Source organism: Panthera onca, chromosome A1, assembly GCF_046562875.1.
Source record: "Panthera onca isolate mPanOnc1 chromosome A1, mPanOnc1 haplotype 2, whole genome shotgun sequence".
Lineage (NCBI taxonomy): Eukaryota > Metazoa > Chordata > Mammalia > Carnivora > Felidae > Panthera > Panthera onca.
The window spans coordinates 88,554,098-88,574,765 of NC_138339.1; the positions used below are offsets into that span (position 1 = coordinate 88,554,098).

The 20,668-nt window shown below is 33.1% G+C and overlaps 1 protein-coding gene across 5 annotated transcripts in view; it reads left to right on the top strand.

The window, feature by feature from the left end:
- Window positions 1-20,668, top strand: part of TMEM161B (transmembrane protein 161B) — a 71,476-nt gene that overhangs the window by 46,236 nt on the left and 4,572 nt on the right. For 4 of the 5 annotated variants that reach the window (XM_060635410.2, XM_060635409.3, XM_078448310.2 and 1 more), the window contains 6 exons: window positions 12,464-12,615; window positions 13,138-13,198; window positions 13,686-13,826; window positions 16,536-16,649; window positions 18,706-18,880; window positions 19,955-20,051. In XM_060635410.2, coding sequence (XP_060491393.1) covers window positions 12,464-12,615; window positions 13,138-13,198; window positions 13,686-13,826; window positions 16,536-16,649; window positions 18,706-18,880; window positions 19,955-20,051 — 740 coding nt within the window. The remainder of the gene's footprint in view (window positions 1-12,463; window positions 12,616-13,137; window positions 13,199-13,685; window positions 13,827-16,535; window positions 16,650-18,705; window positions 18,881-19,954; window positions 20,052-20,668) is intronic. The other variant, XM_060635418.3, reaches the window with a different exon arrangement.

The window sequence follows — 20,668 nt, forward strand, 5'->3', positions numbered from 1 at the left end:
CATGTCTCCATTGATTACATAGGACAATAGCTCCACTTAATTCCAGAGTCATACACACATCAGTTAATTCAGAAATTCTCTGCAGTTGTTACTGATAAAATGTCCTTTGTTAAAGTGGTCCCAAATTTAGACACGTATAATAACTTAAATAATTGGTTCATTTAAAAGCAAGGAAGAAAACTGTTTTATTTCTGCGGTCATTTTGTTTTTGTCTCCCCATGAGTTTTGCTTTACATACTTGTAGGGCAACAATTAGAACTTCTTCAGAATCTTGGAAGTTCTGAAAGCATAGGAATGAGTTTTTTAAACTTGTGACACTAAAATCTTGAACTGCTACCTAAAACTAGGCTGTCTTTTATCATCAGCTCTACTTGCTATGTTTCAGCAGAGTTGTACATGCATCTCAGCTGTCACACCTTCCAGTCTCACTCCTAAACCCAAACTAACTCTCAGCTTTTCTCCCTTGCCCATTTGTCATCGTAACCACCTTATATGGTCAAGTGTGTGTGTTCCAGTTCCATTTATGCTGAGTTACATGGTGTGGGGAAGGTAAAAGGTAAAGAAAGCCTTACAGTGAGGATGGAACAGTTGTGTTAATTGTCTTTCCTGCATGATGGTCCATGAAGGCTTAGAGTCACTGGAGAAATGTCTACTGATTTTATAATATGAAGTATATCATTTTTATTTATGAGTAAAGGAAGACAGAAAGGTAAAAATGATGCTTTCAAAAAATCCAATAGTACTTGGGTGGAAGTAAAACTTTTAAAAATTAAAACTCTACTATCTATGGATTTTTTTTTTCAAAGAATCTTTCCTTATGAATAAGCTGTATCACGGAGTAATATTGAGTCAATTACGTGAATTTGAGTGAGAAGAAAGCTATTCTACAAAGAATGATAAAGCTTCTCAGTAGTCCTATTATATTTGGTTAAAGGACTGGATCATTAGTCACATTTCCACACTGCTTGTATTTTACAATGTGGATGGTTTAAGGTACAAAACCCTATTATGTATGTTTTTAAGGCTGTGTTTTAAATTTTTAATTTGCCTTGGTTGCCAGCCATGCAAATTTTACACAACGACAAAAGTTGGGGATGGTTTAAATTGAAATAAATTCTAAGGTTTTCTGTGTTAAATATTTCAGTTTTTTTGGTGTAGATTTGTAAATTAAATGTTTGTAAATTGAATGCTGCACTTGTTTGCTATAGGAAATAGACAGCTATAGCAAATTATCACAACTTGTCACCTTTTCTAAATTCCTTAAGGATTCTAAATTGCTGTATTCTTACTTTACAAAATGTTCTGTTTTATATTAACAAGAGAAATGAAGCACTAAACCCTAAAGTGAACTGCATAAGCTATCACGTCTCCTAGTGAGAAAGGGACAGAGTAAAAGCTTTTGAATCTAAGCCAAAGTACTTGTTTGAAAATTTGTACATAGCATGGTGTGTCAAAGATGGTTTTATAAACTCTTAAAGGTCTTCTGTGATACCAATGTTGCCAAATTTTTTACCTTTCAGGTTGGAAACCTAGAGCTACATAGAGAACTTACTTTGAGAGATAAAATCAGTATTTCTGATTTATTAATTTATAATTGAGATTTTTTTTTCCCCTTTTAGCTAGGAAGTGAGAATTTTTCTCCTACACCTAAAAATTTAAGGATAGTCTTCATTGTTCTGCTATATTTTTTTGCTTGCTTTTGTTTTGAAATAAAATCTGTGTTTTATGCTTTCAGAAATCCATGACCATTATTTCCTTCCACAATTTGGCTAGGTTGAGGCTGTGTCTGTAAGCTTTTGTGGGACAGATTTTAAACATGCAAAAGTTTTTGCTTAAATCTGAGAGAAATTTAGGTTCTGTTTCTTTTCTCTTTAAAATAAAGTAATTGAAACTTCTTCTCCTAGAAAATAGGAAAAAACTTCTTTAAATTATCCAAGTTGGTTGTTTTGTTTTTTAAGTTGGAAGACAGGATCAATTCTTTTTAAAAGGATTTTACTGGATAGGTCATTAAGGATTAATGTACTTGTTAGTTTTCATTGTACACACTGTAGCAGAATCTTGGTATAGTTTTTAGGTTTCTTTGCAGTGAGAATGCAAAATATAATGTGTTTTGAGTATTTTGGTTGCTTTTTATATAAAAATAGGTGTTAAGAGGTTTAGCCCTTTGAATAGAAAAAAACTTTATTGTTAGTGGTCACCAAAACAAGACCATATCTTTCACAGAGTAGAGAGCTTTCACTTTAGATGAAAATGACTTACTTGAGTGGAAACATGATTTTAAAAAGATAACCATAAATTTTGGGAAAAATTTTTTGAGAATCCTCTGATTAGGATAGTATCCATTATATTTGTTTATTGGCAACAAAATACTTACTCTCAGAATATGATCTCTTTCTATTTCCTTCTCAAAAAAAAACATTGATAAATATCTTTGAATAATTTCAAGATGTTAGGATGTAGAAGACATTTTCTTAATAGGAGAATTGGGTCTTTAAAACAATGTGAGTACAAACTAAACTGAAACAGTGTCTCCATAAGTATATGTTCTTTAAGTTGTTATCCGAGATCTGAGAGAAATTTGCCATCTTAGATCTAAAAATTAAGCTTTCTCATTATTTAAAAGCTCTTTTCTCTGGCTCAAAGATAAATATATTTAAAATGTTTCCTACTGATTGAATCTTTCCACTTGTCCTTGATTTTTCTTTCCTGTTGTAACTTTTATATTTGCATCTATAATGGCCTAATTCCGGTTGCAAAAAATGTTGATATTGAATTAGAACTTTAAAAATGTCAGCCATGTGGCAGAAAAAAATTTATCCCACCCCTACTGTTTTTCTTTAGCTCAAAGGTTGAAATTTTATGATCTAAAATAAATTAGCCCTTAAAGTATGTGATCCATTCAGCTAAGAACTGAAGGTTAAAAGGGAAAAGAAAAAAAATTATTAAAAGAAAAATTTTGAAAATGTCCACTTGCATCAGTAGTTTTGCATATACAATTTTGAATATTTACTAATATAATATTCACTATGAAAGTCTAATTAACAGTTATCTATGAAAATAATAAAGGTAGCAGGAAGAACTTATAGAGAAATAATAATAATATTTCCATAATAGTAATTTCAAAATAATTTGTTACATAGGTATTAGAGAAATTTGATAAGTAGCTCAATAAGAAACTTTGTTACTATCTCAGCTAGTACAGAACGTTTCTGTAAGTGATCTCAAAGTTACCAAAGTTGTCAGTGAGGAAATCTAAATGGGGTACCATGGTGTAATTATTTCGGTTTAAAAAAAAAAAAAAAAAAAAGCCAGATTTATATTCTCTTACATCAAATGCTAGCAAAAGTCTGTCTCCTTCTCAGGAAGTTTTTTAGTCTATTATCATATACTACTCTTCGGTCTTATTATATATTAACTGAATAAAATACACATTGCTCTAAAAGTTTGGTAAAACAAGCAGTTGAGTTTTGAGTTGAAACATGGTGAAGATTCTACAAAATATAATCCCAGGGTAGATGTCAGTTGGTTCAGCAATAAACTGGCCAGGAATAAACCGTTAGGCACTGGGGTTATTGCTGGAAAATACACAGATTTTTTTATTTTGGAGAAAGAATAGAGCTCTTGGAAAAATGCCTGTTTAGTTCTTTATAAAACAGGTTAAATATTTGTTCTGTTCTGGGTTGTTTATACATCAGGTCTTTGTCAGTGGATGGATGATTAGATTGTTTTGAAATCATAAGGATTTATGATGATACTGTTCCACAGCATTGAAACATTTCTAACAGTTGGTTAGTATTAATTACCATTAACATTTCGGTATATTTTAATAGGATGTGGAAAAAATTTCAGTGCACGTGATTTAAAAGGTAGTAAAACATATACATGTGCTTTACACTGTGAATTCATAAGTAGTTTTGGTTCTGTTAAACTCCAGGACACAATGTACTGTTTTCTGGAGTTGAGGGGTATGTTGTAGACTTTATTAAAATCTAGATTGAATTTTTTAAAATGTTAACTTTTATCAAATAATATGTGCACATAGGTTACGTAGACAAAAGTTCTTAATGCGTTAAAAACCAAGAATCCCCTTCTTGACCCTCCTTGCCACTTCTCATGTTTTTAGCTGATTATTTTGGTTTTTAAAAATCTTTGTATTTCTAAATATAATGCTTACACTATTAATTCAGTTCTGATAGGTGAGGATTTTTTTTCTTAAATTATGCCATCCTCTGTGCTTCTTCCTCTCTTTTATGTTCTTAGTTTAATTATTTTATAATTTTACTGAAAATTGTCAATATTCAGTGATAATTAAACCTATATAAATATTATTCATATGTGAGCATTATAAGGTACTATAGCTTCTATAATTTTTTCATTTTTAAATATTTATTTATTTTTTCCTTGTATTTATTATTAATTCCATTACCTTTCCTCAAGGTTGCTTATAACTTCTTTAGTTGTGTCCTGTCCCCATGTCCCCCTCACTCCCCTTCCCCACTGGTCCCTGTGGAGATGCTCTTCCTGGAGACCCTCCATTCTCTAGCTTTTATCTGGAAGGGTTGCCCTTCAGGCCTGCTAGATAATCATCCTTTTGTTGTTATCTAGGAATTCTCTTTGCCTTTTTCCCAAGTTTCATTCCCATTTCCAGAATTCACCATTTTTCTCTTTTTTGGTTTGTTCATATATTTTGCTGGAGCTTTCTGCCAAAGTGTGCATGCAGAGTAACTAGTTTTAGACTGCTGTCTTATCTGTACTCTCATTAACCTGGATATAGAATTCCAGGTCATCAGTATTTTCCTTCATAATTCCGAAGACATCACACCCAATGTCAGACTTTGCTGTTAAGGAGTACAGTGTCATGATGTGTAATCTTTTTCATATGATTTGTTTTTCTTTATTTTTCTTTTCAGGAAGTTTTACAGTTTTCATTTGTCTTGTTTTTGAAGATTTGTGATCTTGTAGTACCATGTTGGAAATCTTTATTTCATTCTTTGTGCTGGGCTTTTGGTGGGCTATTTTAATTTGGAAGCTTCGAGTTTGGAAATTTATTTTATGATGCCTTTGATAACTTCTTCCCTTTTGTAATCCCCCCACCCCCTGTTCTCTTTCTGTCTCTTTTGTTAGTCAGATATTGTACCCCCTAGATTGATTCTCTTATTTTGTTACCCTTTACTGCTTGACGGAACTTTTCTTCAACTTTATCTTTTAAACCTATTTTTTAAAATGGATTTTGCCTGTCCTATTTGAATTTTTTCTGAGCTTATTTTTGATACCTAACCATGCCTTCATAGCATCCTGCTCTTGTTCCCAAGATGTATTGATCTTTGTTTAGCCTTATGAAATACAGGTATATCTCATGTATAGATATCTTTGTATAAAAACGTGTGTATCTATTTGTATATATATAATTTTTTTTTTATTCAGGTGGTATCATCTTTCTTTTCTCCAACAAGTTATTTTCCCCTTTGCTCATTTTTTCTCTTTTATGTAAGATGCTACGCTCTAATGCAAGGATTGATGAACTGACTTGCGTCCGGTTTTTGTATAGCTCTTGAGTGTGGGTTTCAACATTTTTAAAAGGTTGTTTAAAAAAAAATTAAGAAGCATACAGAGGAATATGGTACAGAGACTGTTGATGGCCCACAAAGCCTAAAATATTTACTGTCTGTTCCTTAACAGAAAAAGTTTTCTGATCCCTGCTCTAATGTCTGGAGATTCCTGGCTTTCCTTTTATTTTCGAGAGTCAGGCACTTTAAGCAAATTGGAAACTATATGTAAGTAGGGCTTGATTAGCTTCACTGGAGATTATAGCTTGGTAATTCTGAAGCTAGTTTTGTTACAGGTAGATCATAAGGTCATTTTCTATTGGTCTTTTGGACCTTTTGATTTCTCTAGGAGAGTCTGATCTCCTTGCCTGAGTATATGAGCCTGTTGCACATGTTTTGAAGGTGAGAAAACCTTTGAGTAGGTTTTCATTTATTCTAATTTCAATACAGTTGCCTTAATCTAAATTCTGTACTTCAATTTTAATTTTTTAACTTAATTTAATTTTTTAATGTATTTTGAGAGAGTGGGAGAGAACACCAGTGTGACCAGGAGAGGGGCAGAGAGAGTGGGAGAGAGAGAATCCGAATACCTACCAGAGAGAATCTCTGATAGTACAGAGCCCAGAGTGGGACTCAATCCCGGGAACCCTGGGATCATGACCTGAGAGCCAAAATCAAGAGTCGGACACTTAACTGACTAAACCACCCAGGTGCCCATAAATTTTGTACTTCAGATTCACTTTCTTCAGAGGCTAAATCTTCATTTTCTGCTGGAATCAGAGTGAAGTTTGTTACTTGGCTGCACAAGGGGTGGAGAGTTGGGCATCCATTTTCTACTTATACAGAGGTCAACTCATACCTATGTTTTCAGCCTGACACAACACTGTTGTGTTTTATAGAGAATTGTACCTTCTAGATTAGCTTTTCATGGAAAAGCTTAAAAGATTTAAACGTAATTGGAATTGTATCTGAAGTAAAAATAACTTAATTTTTTATTATTATATAATCTATTTGTCCTAGTATACATTCCCATACTACTTTTTTGGTATTGGAAGTTTAGTATTTTATTTCATTATATAGAAAACAAGTTATTGCCAAGAACTACAAATAAATCTGTAATATTCAAAATAGCCCTCTGAGGTGGTAAAGGTATTAGTTGCGTTTTACAAGTGAAGAGACATTGGAGGCACAGAGAAATTATACATGGATGATCACATAATAGCAGTAGAACCAAGATTCATTCAGGCAGTCTAGATCTAGAGAATGCTTTCTTTCCATTTGTGTTACACTGTAGTTCAAGATAGCACATGATATACATAGCAAATGAATTACAGTAGTGAGCGCTTTGAGTTCAGAAAATGATGAGAATGGTCTCGGCTGGAGAATTAATGGTAAGCTTCATAAAGCATATGGAGCTTGAGTTGAGTCTTTGACTAGGTAGAGGGAGGGGAATAAGGTAGTTCAGGTAGTGGGTTATGATTTACGACAATATAGCTGTGAAATTTAGGAGATGGTAAATACAGCATTCTGATTTAAGTGGAAGCTTGAACATACGGGTATAGCCAGATCATAATACATTTCAGAATACTCTGGATATTTTACACTGGGTTATGGGAACATTTCTAATCTGGGACTCAATGGATACATGGTTTTAAGATTCATCCTAGTATTCAATTTGAATTGAGGATGCAGAAATTATAACATTTTAGGTGCTTGTGGTTAAATGGATTAAAGTAGTAGTGATATAAAAAAGATTATGCCTCATGCCTGGATTAGATTGCCTCTGATTTTTTTTTTCTTTCCTTTAGTGTTGACATATTTTGTAATTTAATTATTCTTTGGTAACAGAGTTTTGCGGTGGGTGTAAATCTATGAGAAATTTCATTTTGGTCATTTGATACCAATTGGCTAAAATGTTGTTTTCTTCTTCATTGTAAAAGGAGTTGAAAATTATCTCCAGATTCTTGTATCCATTTTCAGTAAAAATGAAGCAGTGTTTTTCCAGCCTGGGCTTAGGTCCCTCAGGCAATGGGAGAGATCATAGCTAGTTCTCAAAAGCAGTTCAGTTGTGATTGCAGGGGGTGGGGGTGTATTTTCTTTTTTAATCTTACTCCTCTTTCCTTTTTCTCCCCCAACGTGTAAGCTCTTATTATTATGCCAAGGAAGAGATAGACCTGTAGTGTTTGATACTAGTAAAATGAACCACCAGCTTTGTTTGTTTTATTTTTAAGTAATGGAGAAGAGTTAAATGAGTAAGGAACACAGATTCAGAATATCCTAGAGGGAAAAATTTGAGCATCTGTGTTCTAGAATTTCACCATCACTCTTAAGCAGTGTTTTGTGTTTCACTCCTTAAAAGCTGAAAGTTAAGGGGAAGTTTAAAAGACTTGTAAAGTTGTTCCTAACTTGCTTTCTTGGTGCTCAGAGATAGATTCTCTACTTCATTATAAGACACACTACCATTTACATGGCGAAAAGCTTCAGTAGTCCTATTTATTTGAAAAATCAGATTTTTGTTGTTGTTGTTATTTGCTTTCGTAAATTTCACAGTTAACCTGGCTTCAGCTCTTAATGAAGTGATGAATATCACTTAATCATAGATATAATGAGGTTATGCCCTTAAAATTGCATAATTTAAAAAAATAATGGTATAATAGAATGTTACATGTATAATACTTTGTTTTCTTCTCTGAGAAGTTAGGGAGTTTTAAGCAGAGAAGTCTTAACTTTGTATTTTTTAGTAATTGAACCACTAAAAAATCATAATGTAAATTTAAATTACAGTGTGTTTACTTTGGTTAATTAGAAAACTATCCCACAAGGTAGTTTAAATTAATGCTTTGTAACTTTTTTTCTGCATGCACACACAGCTGGCTCCTCTCAGAAGCATCTTTCATTGCAAACAATGTGTTTTCACCAGGTTAATGGAAGAAGTTTGCACTGATGGCGTTGCAGACCTTGCCTTTATTTCTGCTCACTGGAGACTCTTGATTACTGTCAGGGTCCTGTCTTGGGTATATAATCTTACTATTTTTTTTCCCCTTGGAAAGACTTTTATTTTAAGCAACTATGGACTACCAGTGTTTGTCTTTGATGTGAGAGCATTATAGAAATGGAGAAAAAAATAGTGGTAAGATATATGTAGTGATTAAGTTGTAGAAAAGTTAAAAATAATTCACATTACATCTTAAAATGCTGTGGAAGCTAAATGTGCTTTGTTAAACCCTCGTTAGTCATTTTAATTGAAATTGACATCCTATCAATTTGACAGTCCTACTTAAGCTGACTATTATTACAAAGTCGTGCCAACTTCTGCAAGGATGCAGTATACTCTTATTGTTTATAAATGATTTAGTAGCTTTTAGTAGCCAATATAGAAAGAGGATTGACAAATATGTTTAGGGAAAATTTGTACAGTAATGTTAGCTGATTTTAGAATTAGGAAGGAATAGCACATGGAATATCAGAAAATACTGCATTGCAGAATAACAAGTGCAAAGTAAATATCACTCTTGAAATTCTTACTCTAATTTGCAGAGATTATTGGTTTTGCCGATTTATAAGACTTGAAGGTTTATAAAAATAATTTAGCTTCCCCTTTCTCCCTTATGCTCAATATCATAGAAAACTAATACCTATTCTTGCATGGGTTAGCTTTTTTCTTCAGTAGAGTTTCAGATTTCTCTATATTTCTATAACCAGAGTACTACAAACTTAAATTGAGCAAGATAATTTTCTGTTAGGGTGCTGAATATTTGCTGTGGGTAATAATTATAAACTATTGGCATTTGCTTGTTTATTAGTCTTATTTTTTTACACTAAAGAAGTAATTTGTTCAAATACCTAACCAAGTATATGTTTAACCTGAGTTACAGTGGATATCAGAAGACATTTAGAATGCCTGATAAATGTCTTCAGAAGGTGTATGCTAAAGTTCTATAATTGTATTCTGGTTATATGTATCCTAAAGCAGGTATTCATTATAGCAAACATGAAAACATGCAGAGGTGTTTTTAATAAAAAAGTTTAGAGATTATCATCGAGCTTTCCATTACCTGGTTTTGTCTGGTCTTTAGAAGCAAATCAGGTGCTTTATTTATAGAATGTAGCATTGTAAATAATATAGTCTATGAAGAAATAGGTTAAAAAGTTGAAATTAATTTCTAGTACAGCACTTTGTAGGTAGTCAGTACCCAACTTAACATGTAGATTGTATTCTTAAATGTTTAGGCGCCTGGGTGGCTCAGTCTATTGAGCATCTGCCTTCAGCTGAGATCATGATCTCACGGTTCTTGGGTTTGAGCCCTGCATCTGGCTCTCTGCTGTCAGTGCAGAGCCCACTTTGAATTCTCTGTCCTCCCCACCCCCTCCCTCTCTCTCTCTTTCAAAATAAGCATTTTTAAAAATTTATTAAAAAAATGCTTAGAAATAAAATATTTTTCTAGAGAAATAATGCTATAAGTGGCATCTCCACCTGTAATATTAGCCCATGAACATTCATTTGATCTATAAAGTAGCATACAAAACTATATTTTTTTCAAAGAAAATAACACTAATACTAATACGTAATTAGGAAAATAGATCACAGGAAGTATTTATCTGGCATCATGGCATTTAAGAAAAAGACAGGTTTGTGTGAAAGAGAGATGAGCTATGGTGCAAATAACCAAGATGAGAGCAGTGAAAGGCAGGAAGGGGATGATACTGAAAAAATGAGCTTAGTAAAGGGTGTTAACAAAATACCCACACACTGTTCTGGGGGACTGGCTGAGCCCTGTACTTTTTTTTTTTTTTTTTGACATTTTAAAGGGGGAACTATAAGCTAAATAAGCCTTAGGAAAACAAAGTCATAGCCTTTATAAAACCCAGGCAATCCTTTAAATTCGTAACCATGGGTGGTAAGTAATTTATATTGTTGTTATTACCAATGAAAAAAACAGATCGTTAGATTAAAACTTCTTTTTAATTGTTTAATGTTTATTTTAGAGAGAGGAAGAGAGAGCGGGGGAGGGGCAGAGGGAGAAGCAGGCTCCAGGCTATGAGCTATCAGCACAGAACCCAACATGGGGCTCGAATTCATGAACTGCAAGATCTTGACCTGAGTTGAAGTCAGATGCTGAACTGACTGAGTCACCCAAGTGCCCCAGACTAAAACTTTTTCTGCGTTGTTTTCTACTTTGAGTATATTATTCCGGGGAAACAGTGTTGTTTTTGATATCATTCTTCAAAAAATCTATTTTACCCTGAAAACATAGACTCATTACTATTTCAGCTTACCTAAACTACCTTGTAAAAACATTATTTCTATGGCAAAATTCATTCACTAATTGTTTGAGTACCTACTATATGCCAGACATTTTTCTTGGCATTCTAACTACAGAAATGAACAAGGGATAAGAATCTTTGATATAATTAACTTTGCATTCTAGTGGAGGTTTATTTCAAGTTCCTTTTGAAAAATGCCAAACAGTCATCTATCTTTATTACTTTAAATTGTCTTACTTTATGATAAGTGACCTTAACTAGTGTAGCTGTGATGCTCCATTTATACCCAGTATCCTAGGGAATATCCAAAAGAAATAGAGAATGGGTAATAAGTATATTAACCATTTTTAAATAGGGCAGAAAGGAATACTTTTTTAAGAAACATGGAAGAGAGTTCTTACCCTTTCTTAACTTTTCATGAAGAAGGATTCTTCTGATTATGAGAATGTTTTGAACTATTCACATCTATCATGGCACCTCTATTTTTAGAAGGTTTCAAGTGGTACTACTCAACTACCATATAACTTAGGTGCTGTTTACAGTTTAGAAGAGGGAGTATAATAAGTTAAGTGAATACTCCCTGGATTCAGATCATCTAGATTTAAATCCCTGCTTCCTCTAATTTAGCTGTGTGATCTTGGGCAAGTTACTTAACCCTTTTGTGCCAGTAAAATTTTAAATATATAAAGTAATGGTAATAGTTGGTTAAGGTGAGAGTGAAATGAGTTAATTGGTAAGGCCTAGCACTTATAAATACTAGGTTACAGCTGTTACTGTTTGTCATGCTTGACACATAGTTGATGTAAAAGTTGCTTTTCTAGATTTTTTTTTTTTTTTTTTTGCCAAGCACTTTATTATTTTGTTTGGCAGGTTTATGCTTTCAAGGAGAACAATTTGATATAATGGAAACCTGGGTTCTAGCTTTGGATCATCCACTGGTTTGGTCAGTTGTGGGAAGGGCTCAGATAAAATAATCTCTTTAATATTTTTGTATAAGATTGAACCATTTTAATTTTGTTTTGATAGGTGAGCATGTTGAACCTTTGGCTGTTTTTGAGTGCTCAACTAGAACTTATTTTCTCTGGAGTTTTTTGTTTAATGGTACTGTGAAATGATGATCCCAGATAACACAGTTTACCAGTGGCTATTAGTAATTTTCAAATTTTGAATTATTGGATGGTTTGCAGATTTCTGTGATGTGTGTTTGTGTGTTTAATTCTAAATTACTTGAAAAACATGCCCAATAAAAGATAGCTCCCTAAAATAACCTCTACCTTGGTGTTTCATGTCACTGGGAACCTATTTCATAAAACTGTTGTAATACTCTCCCAGTAAAATTTGAGTCAGATAAAATAGAAATAGATTTTTTCCCTAGTTACACAGTTTAATGTGTGTATGCACTTTTCATTAATTTAAAAATGTTATAAGCTTTGCTAAAATTTGCTTGTTTTTATGTCCTATTTCCTGGAAGACTAATCAGATTTTCATTACTTTGTCACTTCCTTCCAAAGGGTACCTTGTAGATAATGATGTTGCGGAATTAAAATAAATGTTGTAGTCAGATTTTACTGGAGTTCAAATCCTGTAAAGATGGTTGTATTTAACTCCCCACAAAGTTACTTGTGGTTTTTCCTGAACTTTTCCTTCTGCAGCAAAGTTCTATTTTCATTAACTACACACTATTTTAAAGTCGAAGATGGTGGTGAAAGATCAGTCTGTGTTACTTTTGGATTTTTTTTCTTTGTGAAAGCAATGGCAGTCTTGATTGTAACAGAAAACTATCTGGAATTTGGACTCGAAACAGGTAATCATTTCAAATTACTTTAAAAATCAATTTTGCTTTATCAAATGTTAATATTTTTTACTTCATTATTTAATTTTTATATCTGATACATTTTTAAAATTAGGGTTGAGGTGTTTATTCTGTAATGTCCTAAATAATTAACTTTTATTATTCTTAAATAAGATCTTCCTTTTTTTGTAGTTGTTTTAGCTGAATTTTTTGTTACCTTTTTTCAAAAATGCACCCCTTCCCCATTTTTTCCTTACAGTTAAGTAAGTTTCTACAGTGCTAAAGTTTACTCACATAGATAAAGATGCAAATTTTAATGCAAATTTTATGCACACTTATGGAATGTACAAATATCAAAGGGATGTTTTCAAAGACTGTTCCTGCTAATAACCAAATTTTATTGCATTATGGCATACTAATTAGCACATGAAAGAGCTAAGCTAGTCACTTCAACATTTAAGATGTTCTGTTTTCTAACAGTTTATTTCCAAAGAAAGATTCTGTATTAAGAATTTTTCTTTTCTCTCCCTGCAGGGTTTACAAATTTTTCAGATAGTGCGATGCAGTTTCTTGAAAAGCAAGGTTTAGAATCTCAGTAAGTTTTTATAAATACTAAGTATCACTTAAATTTTAATTTTTCCATTTTTTTGTACAACAGCATTTTGTGGCTTTTTGTTTTTAATCTGTGAGGATTTCTTTTTAAGTAGATTGCCCCTTTTAGAAATATCCTTGCTCGTAATTTTTACATGTGTATAAAGTTAGTATGTTTCATAGAATTCTTATTTGTATTCTTATTTGGTTTAATTCCTTAAATAACTTTATACTGAGTTGTATATCAAATTCTGTGTTGAATTTATAGGTTGGGTTGTTACCAATGTGGCTAGAGAGGCCTGATTTAGTTTATAGTTCACCCAAATATGGCTCATTATAATTGAGTAAGAGAACTCTTTTTGTAAAAGTTTACTTAGTTTTTATTAGTTATTATTGTGGTTTGTAAAGTAATGGATTAGAAGAAAGGCAATTCCTAGAAAGTTAACTTAGAGAACTTCTTACTTTTTTTATTTTTATTTTTTTATTTATAGGGGTCCTGTTTCAAAACTTACCTTCAAATTTTTCCTGGCTATTTTCTGTTCACTCATTGGGGCTTTTTTGACATTTCCTGGATTACGACTGGCTCAAATGCATCTGGATGCCCTGAATTTGGCAACAGAAAAAATTACACAGTAAGCGGAAAATGTACATAAGCACATGCAGATAAATATATGTTTTCCATCTTAATGAAGGTATATTATTGTAATGAAATAATAAATTATTGTATTAAAAATTAATAACCGTTTGATGTCATACTACTTCCTCTTCTAGAAGCAGGTTTCTTTTATTCACTTCTAAATTTTAAGTCCTATGTTTAAAAACATGTATCATTTACTCAGTTTCCTTTTCACTTGTTAAAATGGAAATGTCAGTACTTCTGTTGGTTCTTTTTAAGTCAGAAGTCAGTGTTTATGAAATACTCCCTATAATTGAACTAAGGATCTGTGGAAATTTTCTTTAATCAGAACATTTTGATTAAAATATTTTATTTAAATTTTATGTAAATAATTTTATGCAAATAATTTTTTACTTAAAATGTTTTTATTGTTTTGAAAGTTAAAATTTTGTACATAAGAAATAAGTTTTGTTTTTTCTTTTTAAATTATTGATCTGTTTATGAGACCCTTGTTAAAATAATACATTATTTTATTTGGAGATTGCTGATACTGTACAGTGTTAAATATCATAGATTACTTTTAACTGCCAAATCCTATTTTAGGATTGGAGAAATCCTGGATGAAATTTAGGATGGAGAAATAATATGTGAATCTCCACATATAGTTCAAAACCCATTTACCATATTCTTTGTGGTTGTTACAGATGTTTTTTGTTGACTGTTAGACACCTTGGCAGAACGACAGGTTTATATCTCTCTGAATTCATATCCAGACCAAATTTCCGTCTTGTCTTCATGTTTTGCAGTAGAAGCCCAAGTTGAGAATATTCCATTTTGATATTTGTGTATATAATCTTTGAGTTTCTCTGAGTGATCATTTTTCCCAACATTTCTGTTCTTTAAAACCCTGTATTTAATGAAATTGTTTCTCTAGTCTTTTCACATTACCTCTCTTACCTATGTCATTTTCCTTTATTTTAATTTTGCAGTCTTTTTGGTTTTCTCCTTACCTCTATTTTTCGGCATATGCTCTATGTGTGTGTTTACTTATTCTCACTTCCCAGTAACCACTTCTTCCTCCCTCTTTTTTCCCTTCCTTTTTACTCAGCATGCTCTTGGCTACATCCTGCTTTTCTCCCAACATCCATCCATCTCTCTAATGGCTTCTTTTAAAACAAAACCTGGTTCTCCCCCTCCTCTCTACACACACACTTCAGTCCACTAACCCCAGTGTTAGGATTTAAATAAGCTGAAAGGGTGGGTGGAGGGGAGCCCTTCACCAGCTACTGAAACCGCTGTGGGCTGCTCCTTGATACTAGAGTGTTCCCTAGCAACACTGCATACCTAATACTGCTGCTTTCTTCCCCCGCACCCGGTGGTTTACCCAGGCTGGGGGATGAAAGAATCACTTTATAAAAACATTTAAAGCATTTGGTGGTAGTTTAGGGTTGGGAGGGAGCCTATCTTCTTTTCCTTTTCAGTAAAATGTAGCTTCTTTTTAAAAAAATTTTCCCTTTGGGGTTGGGAGCTTTATTTTCAGTTCATTGCAGCCCCCGATTGTGTTTTAGCACTCTGCCATGATACAGGAGTGTGGGCAAGCTTGTTCTGTTGTGAGAATAGCAGGACTGGCACAAAGCACGGCATTCTCCTCACCCCCACCACCAGGCACTAGTATGTGTTTTAATGCCAGAGCTTAGAACCAGAGTTCCACCTTTTTCGGTCAGGTTTTCATGGGTTTCTGACCCAGGCCTGTTTCCTCACACAGGTCACTGTCATTTGCATTGTAGTGATGATTTTAAAATGTTGCATGGTATGTATTTAAAACTGTCCAGTTAAGCCCTTCACTGTGGTTAATCATGAAGCAATGTATGGTAATAAAACAGAAGAATTGGTCTTTTTCTAAAATAAGAACTGTCTTTAGTAGTCATCTGCCTTTGTGGGATACAGACTTAGAACATTAATTAACAATGAATTATAATTCAGACCTAAAACCTTTTAGTGTATCAAGTATTTTGGTTTTCTGGAGTAATGTAAATTTCCTTGGTACATACAGGATAGGGAAATTCATTTCAGGCATGTTCATAATATGAGGAAATAAAAATATTTGAATCATGATTTTAATAGTCTTATTCAAACATTATGCATGATCATTGCATTTTGAAAGTTTGCTTATGTGTAAGTTGTTGCAGTAGGTTCCATGTGCCCTATGCCTGCTAGTATTTGGACCTTGCTAACACTGTTTCTTTCTTATACATAGTAAGGAGGCACTTTGTTTTAGCTGCACTGAAAAAGTATCAAAAGATGATGCCTGTATACTGAAAATCCATTGGATTCGTTGACTGTGGAAAGTTAGGGAATCATTTAAGTACCTGTGTATTAAAGCAGGGATATCGTGGGAGATTGTTAAAGAACACTAGAACAGAACTGAACAGATTTTGATTTTAGTGCTAGGTCTGCCTTTAACCTGTGATACTCCCATGAGCAAGTCACTTAGCTTTCCTGAATCTAAATGTTCTCATCTGAAAAATTCAGATAATGAGGTAGTTTTGCAGGGGCTCAGATCAGTGTCCTGTGATAAGGATAAAAAAAAATAATGATGTCAGTAATACCTTATTACAGAATACTGAAAATAAGTTTCTACCTCATTTTTTAAGTTCCAAGTTCCTGTAGTTTATTAATGTATTTTATTCCTGGATTTTTATGTTTTTTTCTTACATACTTTCAGAACATTACTTCATATCAACTTCTTGGCTCCTTTATTTATGGTTCTGCTCTGGGTTAAACCAATCACCAAAGACTACATTATGAACCCACCACTGGGTAAAGAAAGTGTCCCTTTGTAAGTATGGGTATCTGGTGGCTATTTTTTGTTTCCTTATTGAATCGTAACTTTTTCAAAATGGTATTTCCTGTATTTAAATTTTTTAATGATAATATTAAGACACTGTACTTTTAAAACATAAATAGAAATGCTAAAAGATGTGTTCTAAAACTGAAGCTACTGGCAAATCATCATTTAACCTTTTTATGAATGTGAACAATTATTAATCCACACCAATATTGTCTTGCACACTTGTAAGTTTTTCTGCTTCCTCACATCATGTCTAGTTGTTACCTGACATTTTTCTGGTTTGGGGCCTGTTTTCAAGATACTTTCTGCAGTTCTTTTTTTTTTCCCCCCTTAATTGTGAAAATTATAGAGGAAATAATGAGTAGTACAAATGGAAACTCATGTTCAGCCATTATAAGAGTTGTTGATATTTTCCATATTTCCTTCCCCTTTTTTTGGTTTGTTTTTTGATGTAGTAGTTTTTCAAGTGAATTAGAAGTCTAATATTTTTATCCCTAAGAGCTTTAGTATGCACCTCTAAGAAATAAGGGCATTTTCCGACATAATATTATCATTATACCTATCAAATTTTTAAAATAATGCCTTAACATTATTAACTAATATTAGGTTATATTTCCCCTTTTAACAGAACTAGACAGTAAGGAAACATAGAAACAATTTATTAAAAGGTGCTAATAACTGCACTTGATATATTAACTCATTAGCCTTGTGGAACCATGTTAGAGTAATAGAAAGAATCAGACAAAGCTGGTTCAAACCCCAGTTGTGATCTTCACTGAAACTGTCACTTGAGGGAGATTATTTAACTTCACTGAGCCTCTGTTTCCCCATCTGGAAAATGAAGATAATAGTATCTACCTCACAAAGTTGTCATTGGAATTAAATGAAAGAATACATGTAATGCAACCAGCTGGAAGTAAGTGCTTAATAAATGTTTCCTTTACTGCTCTGCCTCACCAGAATTAAAGTGGAAAACCTTGACTAGTCATTGACTACACAGTATACATTTTATATTAATGTATTTCTTTTAGATCCTGGTACATATTTGTCTTGGAGTACTCAATCAGTGATGACCATGATGGTTTTTTTTTTTTTTAAGAGTTAATCTTAATGAACTAGGGAAGTATCTTTTGAAGTTGTAATGTTTTTCCCCCATACAAGTAAGTCTTAATGGCAGTTTTAACTTGAAAGATTCACAAAGTTTTTAAAAAGTAATTTCACATAGTGCACTGTCCTATATTAGGCACCTGATATGTGCTAGAGATTAAAAGAGATGCTGAGCGTGGTCTAGGTGTTACTTTCCAATTACTCACAGTGTTACCTTTTATCAAAGCAGAAACCATGGTCTTTTAAAAACATTAAACCACAAAAGGACATCAGAAGTTACCTCTTCTTTCTAAAATTCTCTGAAAAAGCATCATAAGGGTACATCTTCTCACCTGGAACCCTCATCTTAGTCTTGAGGAATTGCTCACAGCTGAGCCAGCTTGAGCACATAGGTTAAATGACTTGATAGAGAGGATTCTGAGCCATCTGATTTCTTCATAATGTATCAGAATTACTGGTTTTCCAATGATCCCAGTCAGGAGCTCAGCAGAGAGGTCATATTGAAATATCTGTATAATCAGACAAAACTCTAGGTATGGGTTGTTGACTTGGTAGTTCCACGTGCAGTCCCCTATAGTTTCCTTTTTTTCTTAAACTCTCCAGTTTAAGAGCACTCCACTTCTCTTCATTTCACAACCAATTTTTTTTTTCACAGACAAGGGTAGATAGAGAAGAGGATCCCTTGTACTTTCTGCTTTTTTCTTGTAGATATATGTTACTACTTTACTTTCATGATCCATTTATCTGTCTAGTTCTATTGTGCAAGTCAAAGTATTCTATAGTAAGGCTGTAGTATAGTGGGATACTTTTGTTTTATATCTCCAACTGTAGCTACGTATAGATATCCTGTGTTTTATATGGTGAAAATTGACATATTTAACTAGATGCTAACATATTTTGGTTTTTGAGAGCACCGTATCAACTTTTTGACCTGTAGAATGACAGAAGCTACATTTGATACTTTGCGACTCTGGCTAATAATCCTGCTGTGTGCTTTGCGGTTGGCCATGATGCGCAGTCACCTGCAAGCTTACTTAAACTTAGCCCAGAAATGTGTGGATCAGATGAAGAAAGAAGCAGGGCGAATAAGTACAGTCGAGCTACAGAAAATGGTAAGTTTCATACTCTAGTCACAATGAAAAATAACAAACACTGTATACTGTAAGAAAACAAAGCCTTTGATTTCCTTTAATAGTAATTTCATCCCATCATACTCTTAACGAAAATAAATGGTATAATCATAAGTTGATACATATTAAGAGACCTCAATCTGATTGTGGGGCGAAGTGAAGAAAGAATCTCAAGTCCTCTTCCTGCCTTAGTACTTTAAGTATCATACAGTTTGGGTTGCAAGGCTATAGTATGTCTACTATTGCTAAATGGGACCCCCAACTGATTTGGAAAATACTACAATATATTATGTCTAGCCTTTAAGACTTACGAGGTAGGAAACACTAGTTTTAGTGACTAAATTAATTCCATTTAACATTCTTCCAAGTATTTGAGCATGAAATGTAAACATTTAACTTAATGTGAATTCCAGAGAAGGAAAGTGCTAGGAATCCATGCACCATTATAGTTAACTGGATCTATATAACCTGATCTTGTCTTTTTTAGAATTTTGATGTTGGGTCCCCTATTTTTCACTCTTCTTTCATAGTCAGGGACATTTATCAAGATTCAAACACTTTTCTTTTGTTTTACTGTACAAATTTCCACACTCTTTATAGTTTTACCTCAAATTTTAGTTGAATATGTTCATATAGAATGGGGATTTAATGTTTTTATTTATGAGGGGTTAATGACTTGGCATGTTATTTTTATTTGATGTTTTGGTGTCTGTCTAGAGATTTTCGCATCTTATTTTATATTTGAAATGTAACTGAATATGCCATTTGAATTTAAGTGATTATTTTCTCCAATTTATATTAATCGCTTAAGAAGAGCTATTTTTAAGGAATTTATTTTAATATTTTCACATTTTAAAAAACTCATTTTCAAACTAAGCCTTTCTGAAGTCCATTTGGGGGCATTTATAATGAAGTGTAGACTTATTAGCATTTAGCTTCCTTCCCAAGATGGAATTACTTATCTCTTAAGCAATTCATTTTGATAATTACATGAAAGTTAAATTCACCCATAACACATTCACCGTATTAGACACTTAAGGATGTTGTTGTTTGCAGGTGGCTCGAGTCTTCTATTACCTTTGTGTCATTGCACTGCAGTACGTGGCCCCTCTGGTAATGCTGCTTCACACGACTCTGCTTTTGAAAACACTAGGTAGGCATGCCCTGGTGATGAGAAAGGGTGTCAGTTTCCTTTCTGCCTATAATTAATAATGCTTTTTGTTACCTACAAAGAAATAGGCCTCTTAAAATTGTTTTCTGTAAAAGCTTTAAGAAGAAACATGGAAAACTTTGAGCTGTAGAAGTTGATTCATCATCTTGGATTTGAAAACTCAAGTCCATATATTTTTATAATATTATGCTCTATTTGTTCGTAAGAATTGTTTGCTGAAGGTTAAATGCAAAATTTACTGAGAAACTCGAATGAGCACTCTTGGTCTTAGTTATTTTGTGTTGTAAGAGGATGATACAAGATTTTTGTTAGTGCCTACCGTTTAAATTATTGTAAGGTCCTTGTATATTTATATGAATTGCAAGATCCTGTAGTGAGGTCTACTGTAGATATTGACAGGATAAAGATTTCTCAGTGGAAGAACAAAGTTCTCCCATAAGTCTGTTCACTAAACTATCAAGTTCCTGTGTGGTGTTATTTGAGAGCTATCCATTATTGTATTGACCATTTCCCTTTGCTTAGATCAGGCAATCAGCCAGTGTGGGGGTTTAAGAAGCCCAAAGGAACTAGCAGTATTAGTTGGGTGTGCTTAGTAGATA